Raw genomic sequence first — 17,467 nt, 5'->3', positions numbered from 1 at the left:
CAAGCACTTTCATGCCTATTTGGAGACACTAGCCTTTTCTCCCATGGTTCCCTCCAGATGTTTTCAACTACAGCTTCATCATTGACTAAGCTGGGTGGGGTTGATGGGAATTGCTGTCCAAAAGATCTGATGGGTACCAGGTTGCCTCCAACAGCAATGTTTTGGGAGTTTTGATCATCTGCTGTCCCATCACACCTCCCAAATAAACTCTTCTTTTCAAAAGTCAATTTCTGGAGAAGACGAAAAGCAGCAATGCCAGATAAAGGACCTCCTGGGGCCTTAGGTAGTTGCACTGAAATGAAAAGCATGTACAGTTCCAAAGCTCACATTCTGAAAGAGATCATGTTTGAGGAAAAATGGAGAAGTATGTTGCTGGTTATACTAAATTCAGTTTCTAATGAGGTCAGTGTTCAGTCTTCAAATTCACTGTAGAAAAATGTTCCAATAGTAGATGGAATTCATTCTCTGAAATAATTCAGCTGTGACAGCCCCCTGGAGTATGCTTCCTTATGAGTAGGTTGAAATGAAGTTGGCCAGACTGGCATTGCCAACTGTTGTGAACCTGAAGTTGTGGCAAGGATGGCATCAGACAAATTCTAGCATCAAACACATTTTTATTCTCCCAGGCACTTGGACAGCTTGGGCTTTTGGCAGCAACTGATGCTCACCTTGTACGGAGTGAATGGATAATTTGTGTTGTTTTTGATGATCCTTTCTCCTCCCCCCCTTTTTTGGATGACCTTTTTTTAAAGCATATCATATTTGTATTGGCTTATTAAATTTATTGTGGATTGTGTATTTTTATTATTGCAAATTGTTTTGGAACACCCCTGGGATGTGTGAATAAATATTGATTGATTTAAAAGCATTTCTGAACTGCTTAATATGTAAACAAACTGTACAGAAATATAAAAATTTAAAATGTAATAAAAACAGTAAAAAGGGATTATAATAACTAGGAAAAATATATTATGAAAACAGATAAAAGCAGGAATACAGTAATAACAGGGTGTATTCTTTTGGTCAGGGAAAGCTTGGGCAAAAAGAATACATCTTTGCAAGATGTCTGAAGCAAAGGATGGATAATGCTTCATGTATGGCAGAGGAAAATGCATTCTGGAATGCAGGGCAATGGCAGAAAGGGGCCCTTTGCTGAGTTACCACCCTGTTATATTCTGAATAAACTTTCCCCAGATGTTCTACAGATCTTGCAGGTCTTTACAGGGACAGGAGGTCTTACGGGTAACCTTGTTGTTCATTGTCTACTATATTTCTTGCCCACCCTTCATCATAATGTCCCAGGGTGGATTAACATCTTAATATAACTGATACAATACAGTGGTACCTCCAGGTTACAGACTCCACTAACCCAGAAATATTATCTTGGGTTAAGAACTTTGCTTCAGGACGAGAACAGAAATCGTGCAGTGGCAGCAGGAGGCCCCATTAGCTAAAGTGGTGCCTCAGGTTAAGAACAGTTTCAGGTTAAGAACAGACCTCCAGAACGAATTAAGTTCTTAACCCGAGGTACCACTGTACAATCAAACAAGTTAAAACTAAATCAGTCCAGAACAGAGTAGATGTCTTGGTAAAGGTGGTCAGGGTTATTTCTGCCACACAGTTCTTCCCACAAACATGCTCTCTAGAGAAGGGGAAGAAACATTGTGGCTGGACAGATTCTCAGGGTAGAATCACATGTCCATTTCCCATGGAGGTGCTATTTTAAAACTTCCCATATGGTGAGGCTCGCTTTTGAAAGCTGGTCCGTATTTCAAAGAGGCTAGGGGAACATGGTAATGGAGAGCTCTGAAGCTTCCACCATTCTTTCCATTGTCTCCTTGAGAGGGAGGTGGAAAGTAAAACGATAGGCTAGCAGTAGGCTTTAGTGACTCATTTGCTGGTTCATTGAGTTTTCCTAAGACCATAAGAAGAGCCTTGTGGGATAAAACCAAAACTTAAGGTAGTCTAGCATGCTTTCTCCTACCGTGGCCAATGGGATGCCTATGGAATCCCATAACCAGGAAATGAACACAAGAGCTCCCTTCCCCTTCAACAGCGACTGAAATTCAGAGGTCTACTACCTGTAGCTATCATGACAAGCAGTCCCTGATAGCGTTATCCTCCATAATTTTCTCTAATTCCCTTTTAATGCTGTCCAAGCTGGTGGCCATCACCACAAATTGCGGTAGCAAATTCCATAGCCGACTTTGCCATTTCTGAAGAAGTATTATTATTACCTAGAATTTTCTACATGCTAAAATTTAACTCCTTTTGCCCAACAGTGGTTGATTGGACACTGTTTGTTATCCCTGAGCATCCATTCTTGCCCCTCCAGTGCATGGGCACATAATCAATGTACAGTACAATGAATCACTGTATCTCTTTGCCTTCCACACTGGTAAAGCAGCCAAGTCATATTCCCTTCCTGTTTACTTGTCATCCGGAAGAGGGGGCATTCTATGCTTCTCCATTATGTATTTCCTTCATTTTTCGTCTTGTAGACATCTGAGCCAGCATAAGGTCAACCCCATTCAGCAAAATTCCTGGTTGGAATGCTTTGCTCAGTAGGAATAGTGTAACTGTCAAGTAAGCTCTTCCTTTTCTAGGTAATCCATCATGAACCTTCTGTTTCTTGTCCATATTAAATCACATTTCTATTACAACAAGGATAAGGACTTCTGCAGGAAAGGGGTTTTTCATCATTTGGGATCATTGGTCAAAGTAGTTCTTTTGTTGAAATATCTGGTTTTTATCTGGAAAAGTGGGGGGGTGCGCCCCTGGAGGTGTCTGCATTTTAAATAACTGTCAAAACATGAGTTATTGCATGAACTATGGCATCTAGAGAGGTTAAACTGAGAGGTGAGAAATCATAAATGTCCAGACTGAATTCCAGAATGTGAGGAATGAGAGGTGTAGTTGGAAGATCACCTAGATTAGGTGCTCCCCATAAAATTATTTTATCTATGCCTCAGTCTCTAGGGCCTATACCAGGTCTCTTAGCTAATCCCTTATTGTCTACTCTGAAGCCTAAGAATTTCAAGCAAAGGTCTATCCTGTTCCTTTTAACTGGGACTTCTAGAGATTGAACCTGGAACCTTCTGCATGCACCGTGGAGCTATAGTTCCTTCACTACTGGTAGATCTGAATGGGCATTCCTTTAAGTATCTTCCTCAACCCTTACTTGTGTTTTTTCTGATTTCTTTCTGCTTTGGTACTCCTGCTTCTCCCAGCAGCATCAATGGACCTGCTTGCAAATTCTTTGGAGACTGAGGCTACTGATAAGGATGATATGGTATTACTGAACGAGATTCTCAATGCGTCTTCTTTGGACGACGGCGAATTCAGCAGAGAGTGGACAGCTGTATTTGGAGAGGACCCACTTGCTGACATGCCCACAAGCTCTTCCGCAGGAGAAATGGAGAACAATAAGTCATCAGCGTCAGGCTTCCTTCCTTCTCAGCTTTTAGACCAAAACATGAATGACTTGCAGTCCTCCCTTCAAGGTAGGTTTATTTTAGGCTGATTAGCAAACAGATGGGCTCAGTCCACCAACCTGATGCCGAGCGCTGTGCCATGCATGAATGCACGTGAACTAAGACACATACTTACTTGGGAGGATATAGCCATAACCACTAAACCAGAGCTTTCCAAACTTTATGTTGGTGACACACTTTTTAAACATGCATCATTTTGCGAAGCAGTAATTCCCCCCCCCCCCCAGCCCCGGGAGGAGCGTGGGGAGCGATTGCATGACACACCTGCATACTGCAGCCAACACACTAACATGTCGTGACACACAGTTTGAAAAGCTCTTCACTAAACCGTAGGATAGTGTTATGTGCATGAACCTTGGGCTTAAGTGCTCTCTCCCTCTCCATTTACAACCATGAGGAGATAATTAATTAATTTTTTATTATTATTTAATTTTGTATACTACCTTATACTTGATCAAATAACTGGTTCATCAAACTCAGTATTGTCTCTAGTACTGACTGACAGTAGTTTCAGACGGGTTTCTCCCAGCCCTACCGACAGATGCCAGGGATTGAACCAGGGGCAATTTGCATGCAAAGCATGGAATTTTAACCTAACCAGTTGGTTGTTTTGTCCAAATTGGGACAAACTGTGGTTAGGATAAACAGTGGTTTGTCAGAACAAGCCAGGATCAAGCCATGGCTTCTGATCCTGGCTTCTTTGGATAAGCATAGGGAAACTTAACTGTAGTTCCCAGTTCAGACAAAACAACAAATTGCAGTTAGTTTAAAATGGAAATGAATGTTTACAATCTCCATGCAGACAGGAGGGAAGTAGGCTTGTTCACATAAAGCTGAACTAGGTCTTAGCCAACATTACATCTGAATCAGGTCTCTTCTCTCAGTCATGCTAACACTCTCCCATGAGGTTTGTAGGTGTGCCTTCCAGGAAATAGCTCCTTCCCTTGGGTTACTCACACTAAGCTCATTTATGCATTTTCCTCTCCCTATTTTTACCCTGCCTTAAGTATCAGTTGGCTACTCTGGTGCTGTAAAATAGATGCATCTGCACAACAGGCTCAGAATGAAAGTGCTTTGTTAGTTTGCAGCTCTTGTTGCTTCAGTGCTCCATGCACAGCAGACCAGCCTCCTTGCTGCCAATATTCTATGTTAATCTCTCCGCTGTTTCTTGGGCAGATGGTGGTTGTGGGAGGGAGGCGTAGAGGGTGAAAGGAAAAAATTGTCTCATTATTTTTAGAGTGAAGGGATGACGTGTGTGAAGAGTTCTTAACTCCTCCAGGGTGTTAACGTGGGCTGGTTTGCTTGTCATTTGTTGATGGGAAAATTATTCCTCTGACATTCCTCAGGTAGAAGAAAATAGTAGAGCCTGGAGTAGCAATAAAAAAAGCTGTTGTTAAAGGGACCTTGTCAAGACTGGCATGCCTAAAATAGGAGTGTGTCATCAGTGAGGCTTCAGTGGCTTCAATCCAAGCACTTTGGCTTAATAGGCCTGTGGACAGGGGCATATCTGGCCTCTTTGTCTAACGTAGTGCAGATGCTTAATGGAATTGAAGTACTCAGATTTTTAAGGTGATATGGCGTAGGAAAGTCACTAAGAGGCAAACCAGACACAGTGGGGCAGATCTGCGAACAGGATCTCCTATGATTGTTGGTAGCTGCTTTTTTAATTACAAACTATCACCAAGGGTAGGGAGGGCAATTAAATTTAAAAGCAGCCAGTGGGTGGGAGAGATGTGTGATACCTGCATATTGTTGTGGCAAATAGCTGCTTTTGGATGAGTGTGATTTAAATCGGGAAATGGCAGATGGGGAATGGTTAGACCTTTCTCCCCCAGCACTGTGGCCCCAGTGTAGATCAGCTACTTTTAAATGAAAACTATCGTTCACAAATCTTCTGCATTGCATACGGTTTGGTGCTAAAAGACTGAATAGTGAGCCAGGAGGTCTCTAGTTTGAATGTTGCTTTTGCCCTGAATTGAAGGCTGCTGTATCCCACCCCACCAAACCCAGTTTGGACTACGGGCCTGTTCTCTTCCCAGCTTTTTCGAACATGCAGTCTTGTGCATTTGTTGTTACGCAGTTGAGGCTGCAACACAGTCACAGATCACTTAAAGGAACGGCTGGTGGGGAAATGTATTATTTACGACATTTGCAGAACGCTTTCTTTTTTGCCAAATGCAATTATGTCATTCCTTTTCTAAGAAACCCATAGTGCAGGCTGGGACCCCAGGCTGAAAGAGCATGACTTCCCCAAGGCCAGTGAGAGAGATCAGGGTGGAGCAAGGGCAGGGGTTCGTGTCTCCTTGGTTCACTGCCAACACACTTCCCTTCAGAAAGAACACAACTGTTTCCAATGCTATTGGTTATCTATGACATCCAGCACAATATGGAGAGAGGTTGTTTTCCTTCTAAGTTAACCAGTAAAAGCTATGCCCTGTTAAATAATTGAAGGTGTATTATAAATGCAAGTAACCTCTCATTTTGCATGGCCGAGGAGCCAACCATGGCAACTATTTTTCAGAATTTCCATTCCTAGTAATGTAAGTGGTTTTCTTCCAAAGTACACAGGCTTTGCTTGTTAATTGAAAATGTCTCTTTGCTAGGATTATTTTTCAGAGATCTGTTTAGCATATGACTGGCAGAAAACAAGTCTTCTCCAACTGCAAATTACTGCCTTATTCCACAATGCCTGTTAAGTAAACTAGAGAACTTACTGTTGTGTGATCAAAGCAGTTATGTACAGGTTGCTAGCTTTGTGTCTCAGTTTCCCATCTAGCTATTAATTATCTTTGATGGCATCATATGTTAATAGAGCAGATGTTTTTGCTTGTATAAGGTTCCAGGTAAAATCCCAAGCATTTACAAATAATAAAATACCTTGGAGCAAACAATGCTATACAAAAGCATCCTGGCAGACTGAAAAAACCTTCTGCTAAGTCAGGTTCCTAACTGTGTTCATGTCGTTAGTTATTGAAGAAGAAGAAGAGGAGTTTGGATTTGATATCCCGCCTTTCACTCCCCTTCAGGAGTCTCAAAGTGGCTAACATTCTCCTTTCCCTTCCTCCCCCACAACAAACACTCTGTGAGGTGAGTGGGGCTGAGAGACGTCAGAGAAGTGTGAGTGGCCCAAGGTCACCCAGGAGCTGCAGGTGGAGGAGCGGAGACTCGAACCCGGTTCCCCAGATTACAAGACTACCGCTCTTAACCACTGCACCACACTGGCTCTCAATTAAATTGATTATCTGTTTTTAAAAAAATAATAATGGAGGTGTCCTAAGAGCTGTTAGACTTCTTCCATCTCATTTACTTTAGTGGAATTAAATCATCTTAAAGCTGGTTTCAGATGTAATAAAAAACTACGATTACGCTAACACCACAGTTGAAGATCCCACTGTTCAGTGTTACATCTGAACCAGATCAGTTTGTGGGGAAGCTCGCTCAAGTTCAGACATTGAAACAAACCATGGTTTACCCAAGTACTCTGGGGTTTTGTGTTGCCTCTGAATTCAGCCTGTGCACAACATTTCAGCAATTTATCAACTAAGCATGCCTGTTAATCCCCATTGACCAGCAAGGAGGCAGGCATCATACAGGCATGCTTCACTTCAGACGTGGGTTAAAAATATATGGAACACTTTACATCCATCGGAAATTGTCTTAATTCTATTTTCCTGTCCCCTTAGTCTTTTATCCAGTACAGTGGTGCCTCGCAAGACGAAATTAATTCGTTCCGCAAGTCTTTTCGTCTTGCGAGTTTTTCGTCTTGCGAAGCACGGTTTCCCATAGGAATGCATTAAAAATCAATTAATGCGTTCCTATGGAAACCGCCTTCAGACCAGGTCCGGGGACAGTCTGTCCCCCGACCTCTTCTGAAGGCCGGTGGGGGGCGAAAGTCTTTGCTCCCCCCGCCTGCCTTCCCGGGACAGTCTTAAAATGCTGGCGGGCGGCAGCGAAGCCTTCGCTGCTGTCCCCCAGCATTTTAAAAGCCCCTGGGACAGCGGAGACTTCCCGGGGCGATTTTAAAATGCTGGCGGGCAGCAGCGCTGCCGCCCGCCAGCATTTTAAGATCACCCCAGACAGCGGAGAAGTCCTCCGCTGTCCCGGGGTTTTTAAAATGCTGGTGGGCGGCAGCGAAGGCTTCGCGGGCAGCAGCGCTGCCGCCCGCCAGCATTTTAAGATCACCCCAGACAGCGGAGACTTCTCCGCTCCCGGGGCGATTTTAAAATGCTGGCAGCGCTGCGTTTCTCCGCTCTCCCGGAAGGCAGGAAGGGGGGAGCAAAGACTTTTGCCCCCTGCCCGCCTTCAGAAGAGGTCCAGGACCTCTTCTGAAGGCCGGTGGGGGGCGAAAGTCTTTGCTCCCCCCCCCCGCCGCCTGCCTTCAAAAGCCATCCGGGATAGCGGGAAGCGCTTCCCTGCTATCCCGGACCGCTTTTAAAATGCTGGCGGTGGGGAGCAAAGCCTTTCGGCCCCCGCTGGCCTTCCTGGACCTCTTCTGAAGGCCGGAGGGGGGGGAAAGGCTTTGCTCCCCACCGCTAGCATTTAAAAGAGGTCCCCGGAGATTTCCCTATGGGCTTTCTTCTTGCGAAGCAAGCCCATAGGGAAATTCGTTTTGCGAAGCGCCTCCAAAACGGAAAACCCTTTCGTCTAGCGGGTTTTTCGTCTTGCGAGGCCTTCGTCTTGCGGGGCACCACTGTAAATACAGCCTTTGTCTTTTAGTCTGTTTTGTCTGCCTTTAAAACCGTATTGTTACTGCACCCATTTATTCCCAGTCTTCACTTGGTCCTCCAGGCACTATTGTACTGCAAGAAACTGTTATTGTTGAAGGGCTCCCTTTGCAGGTGAAAGAAGGCAAAAAGAACAAATGATCTGAGTGTGTTTCAGTCAGTCCACTGATTATGTCACTGCCTCCTCTGGCTACTTTTCTAACTGCAAAGACTGCTTTAACAAAAAGGCAATCCCTTTCTCCCCTCCTACCTGTATTTCATTTTGATAATAATAATTATAGGAATCATTTTTAATTTATGTGTACAGGAGCTTTTTTCTGTGGCTGAACAATCTAGCTGTTGCTTCCATTTTTAAATTTAATTGAGGCCAAGATAATGACTGCTTGCTTCACCTTTTCCACATTTGTACAGTTGCTGGCAGAAGAGTAGGAGGTTTGGTTTCCTTAATGTCTCACTGATAATCTTGCGTCTAGTCATATCGTGAGCTGCTCTTTGAGCAGCCAGCTAGTAAGCACCAATATTTCCCCCCCAAAGGCCAATTTCCCCTGTAAACTTTGCTTGTATTAGCAATGGAGAACACTACTTTGTAACATTATTCAAAAGTTTTTCCTAACCACCCTTTTGGACCAAACTTACAGACCCATAGGGCACGTGTCAGGCACCTGAACTGCTAGTAGTAATACTAGCAGATCTATTACAGAAGGGCTGGAGCCTGTTTGTTGTGGGAGCCTTTTCCAGATGGTAGGCTGGATTGACTCCTGTTCACTATTTGAAACGGCAGTCTGAAGGTCCCCATTCCCAGTCTGCAGATAGATCTGTTCATGAGCTCTGCTAACAACTTCAAAAATATCAGTTGTCAAAACAAGCTGTACTGTTAGTTTCAGTAGATGAATGGATTTGATGGAGCACTCAAGACAGTTAAAGTGAAGGCAAAAAAAAAAAAGCAGACTCAAATACAACCCTGTTGCAGTAACTGGTAAGGAAATGAGAGCTGTTTAATTTCTATACCAAAGTACACAAGAAGAATTTACAACAGGATTAAAGTAACATAATACAAAGTACAAAATGTAAAGACCTACATAAAGCAATGAAGCCAGAGCTGTAAAGCAACAGATCAGGACAGGATTTTTAGAAATTGTTTTTAACAGAAGAGTTTCAAGCTTCAATTATTACTGTCGTGAGCAGTGTGAGCTCGTTAAGTAATTATAGTTGATTAACAGAAATGCAACTGTGTTCTTGAATTTTAGGTTGGGCAGCCAGCAGCATCAGCCCTACGCCTGTCCCACAGACCGCCCAGAAATCCAACAGCCTGAACACGACCGTCAACAAGACACCTATGAAAGGTGACAAACACGTTACGCTTTGATTGTGTGTGCACCAACACAGCAACACAAAGCTTTGAGTTTTCCAGGTGTTTGGTTTTGTGTGTGTGTGTGTGTGTGTGTGTGTGTAGTCTTGCAACTACATAAAATGGCTTCCTTTCAGGAATTGTCTTCTAATTATGCTCTAATTGGCAAGTTATTTAAGTAATCGGCACTTGACTATCAATGCTTGCTTGTTGGTTGACGTTAAAATGTTGCCAAGACCTGAGTGGAGATGTCCTGTTTCAGCACCGAAAACTCCACTGGGTCATCACTTGGTCACACTCTGTGTTGACAAAATCCCTTTCTAGAGACGCTCTAGGAACTCAAGTACTCCTGGCTGCAGGCAGAATGGACCCTTAGGGCCCTCCCAGAGTTGGGTCTTTGGTGATCTCCCTTTCCATTTTTGTACAACCTCCAAAGGCTCATCCAAGTGAAGATGATTTCATTAAAATACTATGAAGTGGTTGGGAATGGAGAAACCATGAGCCAATCCACCAATTGAGGGAGTTTGTGGGATACCCTCCTCTTCTCCCGATGTCCCTGTGCTTAGGAGCCAGGAAAGTAGCTAATTGCTAAAAAGGCCTTCTCTGTGATGGCACCTAAATTATCAAACTTCGCCTTCAAATGTGTTTTCTGAGCAACATCATTGTTATCTTTCAAGAAAAACCTATCCCAATCTCTTGTTTGTGTTCTTAATGATGTTTTAATGGCAGTTAAGATCCTCTTACAGTAATTTCTTTTTTACTGCTGTTATGTGATATCTTCGTTTTTACCTGCCAGTTATGCTGATTTAGTTTCCATTATATTTTACTGCAATATATTGGGTTTTTTCCTATTGTAGTCAACTTTAAGGGCAGTGTGTGCGTGTGTGTTGCTAATTATATAAATAAATAATATAGAACTGTTTTTCTAAAAAATGTAAGAAAAATATAGAAATGAAATAATAATAACTGCAGAATATTTAAATTTTCTGTCAAAAGCAATAGATGAATATAGGTTCTATCAGGCATATATTACATATTTTCATCAGTAGTGCATTCTAAGTCCATACCATGTTTGCTTATGTCAGCATTAGTATATATTTTTTTAAAAAACAACTGTCAAGCAAAAATCTTAACTTCTTGGGGATTGTCTCCCCCCCCCCCCCCCCTTTTTGCAGAAGCTGCAAGTTCCTCTAAAGATCTAACGGCTTGGTTTAGCCTCTTTGCTGATCTGGACCCCTTGTCCAACCCAGATGCAGTTGGGAAAACAGATAAAGAACACGAATTGCTCAATGCATGAGTTGTCTGCCTGTGGTAACTCTCACTTCACCATTCAAAAATGCATTTATTGGGGCTTTAGAAGAGTTTAAAACCAGATCAGTTTACTGTTGTACGACTTACTTCTCACTTCTGTGCCATTCTAATAAAATCAAGGGATTGACCTAACCCCTTTCTATAGGTAACAGTTATTTGCTCTTGTTTTGTACAAAGAGTTTGCAACTTCTTTTTTTGTATGTGAATGTACCAAACGAAGTTTTGATTTAGAGAAGACTACTGAATAGATTAGTGTACTTGCTGTAACTTGGCTCTTGGCAGGCAGAGTGCCATAGCTAACTCAAGAGTGAAATATAAATAATAAACCTATTTTTTATATCTTTTTCTTTGTGTAAATCAAAACAAAATCATGTAACTGGAGACTGCATGACCCAGTGGTATATTGGATACTACCATTTAGAAAGTAGTATATAACATACTGCTGTGATGTTAATTTATAATTTCTTTTGTTAGTATCCATAGTGAAAAATCTATACTCTGGGGCTAATTATTAGAGAATTATATTTGAGTATCTATGAATCTACTGTGCTCATTCTCTAATTTTAAATTATTAGGCAAATGGCATTGTATAAGTCCAAGCCGACTGCCCAAACTACATCCTCCAGGCATGTTCAGTTGTACCAGCAGTTTCAGCAATTGGAGACCAGGTGGTATTGACTTTGCCAACATGTGTATTTACAGTAATCATGGTTTCCATACAAAGCACTTTTCATCAAAGCTGGTTTCATACACACATGTTCTGTCGCGACACTCTCCTTTAATAAAGATGGTTTTGACAAAAAGAAAAAGTGTAGCTGAACCTTTGTCCTGGGAAATGGGAGCAATTCAATGGATGCAATCATTATTTAATAATAAATTATTATTGTTGTTATTGTTATTTATTTAATTTATATTCTACCCATCTGACTGGGTTGCCCCAGCCATTCTGGGTTGCCCCGCAAAATAATAAAAACACAATAAAACCTCAGATGTTAAAAACTTACCGGTATAGGGCTGCCTTCAGATGTCTTCTAAAAAGTCATATAGTTGCTTGTTTGAAATCCGATGAGAGGGCCTTCCACAGGGCAGGTGTGACTACTGAAAAGGCCCTCTGCCTGGTTCCCTGTAACTTCTTACAGTGTGGGAACTCCCAGAAGGCCCTTGGAGCTGGACCTCAGTGTCTGGGCTGATCAGAAGATACCATTCACTGCCTTTAAAAAATAAAATCAGGTCATAATTCTGAGGTCATAGAGCAGACCAACAGATCACACATGGGAATAACCTTTTTGAAGGCTCCCCTGCTTTAAAAAAAAAATCCTGTTGTTCTCCCAACTTTTCTATATCAACTATTTTAGTTTCCGTCCAGTTAGTTTTCATATATGGAAGCCTCAGAAACATGATTACTTGCTGAAATGTTACAGTCCGTTCTGCCACCTCTCCTTCCACCTCATTCTGCTTCATGTGCAGATCCAGTCTACTTAAGAAAAGCACATTTATTTTGCCAGCCAGACATTTACTTTGACACTGTTTTCATGCAAGCTTAAATTCATGATGCAGGATTTCTGAATTTGAAACTGATGGAAACCTTCCTTCAGGTACCTGGATATTCAGAGTGCCCTAAAACAGCATAAAAGGCTTATTGAGAAGAACACACACACACCCCTGGCTTATGATAGGCTTTCCGGGATTAAGCTAATGCAACAAAGGTAGAAGTTCTGCACATACCTGTGAAGTTTTGAACCTTGGCCTCCTGAAGTAGATCACATGTTCGAGGCTCATAGGAACACACATTCTTTTGGGTGTACTTGTTTAAAGTGTAATTTGTGGAATGGTCCTTTGTCGTCGTCACTTTAACTAAATCTGATGTCTAAAGTGCTTCTGAAAATCGCCTCTTAATACTCCTCATGTTGTTTGTCCTTATTGGGATGGAGGAGGGGGAAAGAAAAATCCCAGGACACACTAGCATCTCACATCGCTTGAATTTATATTTCATATTGTTGAACCCCCATAAGACGGTGACTCAGAGTCTCTCATAATTATATGTTTAAAGGCAAAGCTGCGATAAATTTTGCTGGAGGCAGCTGGTGGTCTTATCAACAATGGATTGTGCATTCCAAAATATATTGAGGATTCTTCTGCATTTCCATGTACTGTTTACAGTGCACTAAAAATCTCTGGAGCTGTTATTTTGGTCCCAATCTATGTTAGATCTACAGCCAAACAAACGAACTGATGCTGTAACTTTGCCAGCTTATAGAGGTAGAATGTTTTTTTTTGGGGGGGGGGGAGGTGCTAATAATGTGAATAGATTGCAGTGGCTTTCAAGCAAGCTAATACGCTACTGTGTCAGACTTAATTAGAGCTGTTTTTAGGTCACAGATCATAGACATCTGAGCTACAAATGGCTCCCACTCAATCAGGGTATTGTGCAGAGAGTACTGCACAAGTGTAACAAAGGTCTGCGTTGCCACCAATTCACATCACACTTCAGATACAATAGCTGAACTGACACATGATTTGAGACAGAAAAGCCGGAACTATATTTGCAGCAATTCAACTTCCCTTCAGATATATGTGTTGTATTTCTTATTGTTGAAGCCCCCTGTGTTGTTTAATGCAAAGAGTGCATTGTCCTTTCGTGTTGCATAATGAGCAATGTATATATTTTTGTATTTTGCTTTAAACAATGGAAGTTATAGTAATGAGAGTCTAGAAAAGGAACTTGGCAACCAGACTCCTATCTTTGAGTTCCCAGACACATATAATCCATAGTATCTTATAATTAAAAAACTATATATTACATGGAACAAAAAGTCATGGTATGTAGAATACTTTTATAAGATTTTGCTATGCACAGTCTCCATTATATACCAGAGCAAAGCTGTTAATCATTCTGTTAACAATTAGAAGTCCGTTATCGGACCAGCTTAAGGATTCCTTTTGATTTGCAGATACTGAGATACTGCCCCATAGTTGCATATTTTGTTATTTTAAGTAGCATATTTTTAAATGCTGCAGAAAGTTTATGATGGGGTGGGAGGTGAAGCAGCGATGATGGATTTGCTGTCCTCGGAACGTTTATTTTTTAAAAAACCCTAATGATTTCAGCTAGCATGAATTTCTGCTAAGTTAAGAGAGGCTGCCTTTGGGGACCTCAGATGGAGTCGTTGAGAGAACAGATTGAGTAATTTTTATGGACTCTGATCTAAATCTGCCTAAATAATCCTTTAAGCATTATGGGCCAGTCAGTGGCTTTCCAAAGAGTGTGTAAAGCAAGTAAGAAGTGACATGACAGAATTTTTTTTAGAAATTATGCATGGCATGAAGTGGAAAAGTTTATGTTGGAAGTTTCAGGGCAGATAAAAGAAAGTGCTGTTTCTTGCAGTGCATAGTTTAACTATGGAACTCAGCCCCAAAGGAGGCAGTGATGGCCACCAATTTAGATGGCTTTAAAAGAGGATTGGACAAATTCATGGAGGATAAGGCTATCTGTCATTGGTTACTAGCCATCATAGTTATGCTCTGTCTCCACAGTCCAAGGCAATATGCTTCTGAATATCAGTTGCTAGAAACCCCAGACGAGGAGAGTGCTGTTGTGCCCGAGTCCTGCTTGTGAGTTTCCCGCAAGTATCTGAGTGGCTGCATTAGATGGGCAGGAGACTTCTTATGTTTTTATGTTAAAACGTAAGGGCAGGCCCCAACGTAAGCTCCTAACAAGATTTATTCTACCTTGCCTTTCAACTTCGAGCCAGTTTCAGCCCCACTCAGCATCTTCAGTTAAAAGGACTCAGGTAACAGGTATGGGGGAATGTCTCTTCCTGAGACCCTAGAAAGTGCTGGCCCATCAGTCTTGGACTAGAAAAGACCAAGTGTCTGAAGTGAAGAAATGTTGTTCAGTTCCAAATGCAGCTTACAACGAAGCAGTAAAATAATAAACTAACAAACTGATTTTTAATCAAACATCAATAGCAGCAAATGGGTTTTACTAAAATTCTGGCAAGCATTTGTGTGTGTCGGCAAGTATCTCTCTCTCTGCAGGGAGAAAAATGGCTGGGGATTTGTGTGTTGCTGCAGGTCTTAATATGACAGACTTTCAGTTGATCTTGGGAAATACATGTATGAAGCAACCCTCAGAGAGGTTCAGTCTTTTGTTTGCATACAGCACAATAGCTTGTACATGCGCACGTACGTACATCCTGGAAGTCTACACCGGCATAAATCCTCTTCTGTCAGAAATTGTGTGCTTGCCATCCAGTGAACTCACAGCCAATGTGAATTTTTCACTAAGGGCTCCCTGGCTCCCAGTTTATTTTGTTCACCACTAAGCTCTTTTGCAGCTGCCACTGTTTTGGAAATGGCTGCAGGCAGCGTGTAACCCATTTCACACACAGACGCAATTCTATACGCAAGGGGGCTCGTGTGTTCCTGCTTTTAAAAGGGGACTAGTCTAAAAGCCAACTTGAGAGCAAAAAAATATTATGCTTAAGTATGCAGGAATTGATGAGGCAGGTGGGACTGGAACTAGCAGTCCTGCCGTAGGCTCTTAATGACACATCATGGAAGCAAAGATGTTTTGAGGACAGTGCAACATTATCAAAACGATATTTTATTCTCCACAGTGGAATCAGGTTGGCAAGAATGTGTTTTAAATCCTGGCCAGCCTGAGATCAGGGAGCCTGTGCATTGATTAAGATGGTTTCAGCTTCTATTGCCACAAAGAAATCTGGTATTCCACCAATGTCAGGTGCCTTGCCTCAACAGCTGTTCTTCACAGTTCAAGATTTGCCCTGTTTCTTGATGTATGCCTTTAAAGATACATTGCTCCAGCAAAATAAAGCACATTGGAGCTGTTTTGGTGCCCAACTGGTGGCTTTGTTCTCCAATCAACTGATACCCATGTACACTTACAATTGTTAAGTAGGTGGTTTGGATGATGTTAGCCAGTGCCTGCATCTCCATCCTTCTAGTGATGAAGACTGGGACTAGAGAAGCTCACTCCAGCCGATACCGCCATTTTGGTAGGCATTACTGCCCGGGCTGTCTGGTGACACAAAAGAGCCAACGTTCCTGGTTCAAAATCTCCATCTAGAAAGGGAGTTGTCAGGGGCTCAGGAGCAGAGACACAGGGGAGAAAGGAAATGGAGAGCGAAGGGGAAGAATCGGAGGGCAGCGTAGGGGAGTATGACAGTGGCCCGAGAGATTCCATGAGCTTCTCCAGCGAATCAGAAGATTCCCAGAAGGGGGCGCCGATGGCCAGGGCAAGGGGGGTCCCGGGGGGACGCACCAGAAGCAAGGGGCCAGCGGGGACTCCCAAAGCAGCAGCGAGAGATCAGGGCCAGCTCCCCCACCAGAGCGTAGTGGGGGGGAAGAGTCCCATGCATCAGGGCCAGCGTCTCCTCCAGCAGGGAGAGAAGATGAGTCAGGGCTGATCACGCCTCTGTTGGAGAGTGAGGGAACGGAGGGGAGGTCAGGCCCAGCTAGCCCCCCCGAAGGGGGAAGCAGTGACAGGAGCAGTGTAACGGTCAGGAGGAAGGTTGCCGGCTGGGCGCGGGCGCCAAGTTCAAATGTACAGGCGCGCGGCACAGCAGAAAACCCGGATTGGGAACCAGGTCCTAAAGCCCGCCAGAGGCAGGGGGAAGACTCAGGGGACTCAGCGTCAGAAGAGTCCAGAAAGGGCAAGACCCCAGCGGACAGGTGGACCCAGAGGAGGAAAGAGCAGAGGAAGAGGTGGAGCAGGGCTAGAGTCTTAAACTGGTGCCTGGGGGGAGGAGATTCAGACGGAGCTTCAGCGGTCTAGAGTTCAAGACGTAGAGCTGCGCGCCGCGGCTTTGAAATCGAAACTGAACTTCAATAAAGACTTTTGTATATAACAAGAACTGGCGTTGGTCCTTTGTGAGCTGTCAGCTCTGACAGGAGTATATCAGCCTTTGAAAAAGTCTTATCTGAAACCTTGACCAATTCAATATTCCTTCATCTGAAACAAGCATATCTAACAATAGATCAAATGTGATGATCTCCAACTGCAAAGCTTTTTAGATTCTCTTATTTGGTGATAATCTCCTTCCCTTATGCAGACAAGAATATCCTGAACTAAGCAGCATCTAGCTCAAATTCGGAGCATAGGAACTGAGCTGAAAATAGGGAGCAATTTGCCCTATTTGTTATGGAACGTCTTGAGACCAATCAGTGCTGTCTGAATATTCTGCACTCCCTGTTCCACAGTGCATTAGAGAGTCAAGATGTCATCTAGGTAATGCTACAGAAACATTCATTGCACCCTCGAAAGTGCCACCATGGTTACTAAACCTTAGTGTACACTCTAGTCCTGATGCAAGTTCTATTAAGAACACTCCGTACTAATGATTACGAGAGCTGTACCCACATCTCAAGTCAACTGGACACATGGAGATACGTAGAAATGCTTCTGCACAGAAAGTTGGATGCCAGGAAACCCTGCAGAGAGCCAGTTTCCTGGCCTGCACAGGAAGGTTAATGTGAAGAACTGAGAATAGCCTCTGAAGGATAACAGGCTATATATAATTACTCTGCAAAATAAAATTCTGAAGGAGAGCTTAGGCAGTTGCTTTCTG

The 17,467-nt window shown here is 42.9% G+C and overlaps 1 protein-coding gene across 12 annotated transcripts in view; it reads left to right on the top strand.

Annotated features, from left to right (window-relative positions):
* The window catches only part of ICA1 (islet cell autoantigen 1), a 71,468-nt gene extending 59,782 nt beyond the window's left edge, over positions 1-11,686 (top strand). For 6 of the 12 annotated variants that reach the window (XM_083705315.1, XM_083705312.1, XM_083705314.1 and 3 more), the window contains exons 13-15: positions 3,231-3,503; positions 9,466-9,561; positions 10,742-11,686. In XM_083705315.1, coding sequence (XP_083561441.1) covers positions 3,231-3,503; positions 9,466-9,561; positions 10,742-10,863 — 491 coding nt within the window. In that variant the 3' untranslated portion in view covers positions 10,864-11,686. The remainder of the gene's footprint in view (positions 1-3,230; positions 3,504-9,465; positions 9,562-10,741) is intronic. The other 6 variants (XM_083705318.1, XM_083705310.1, XM_083705309.1 and 3 more) reach the window with 1 other exon arrangement.
* Positions 11,687-17,467: the final 5,781 nt, after the last annotated feature.

The sequence above is a fragment of the Podarcis gaigeae genome (genome assembly GCF_964106915.1).
Source record: "Podarcis gaigeae genome assembly, chromosome: 12".
NCBI classification, from domain to species: Eukaryota; Metazoa; Chordata; class Lepidosauria; order Squamata; family Lacertidae; genus Podarcis; species Podarcis gaigeae.
This window is presented reverse-complemented; position numbering and strand designations above follow the sequence as displayed.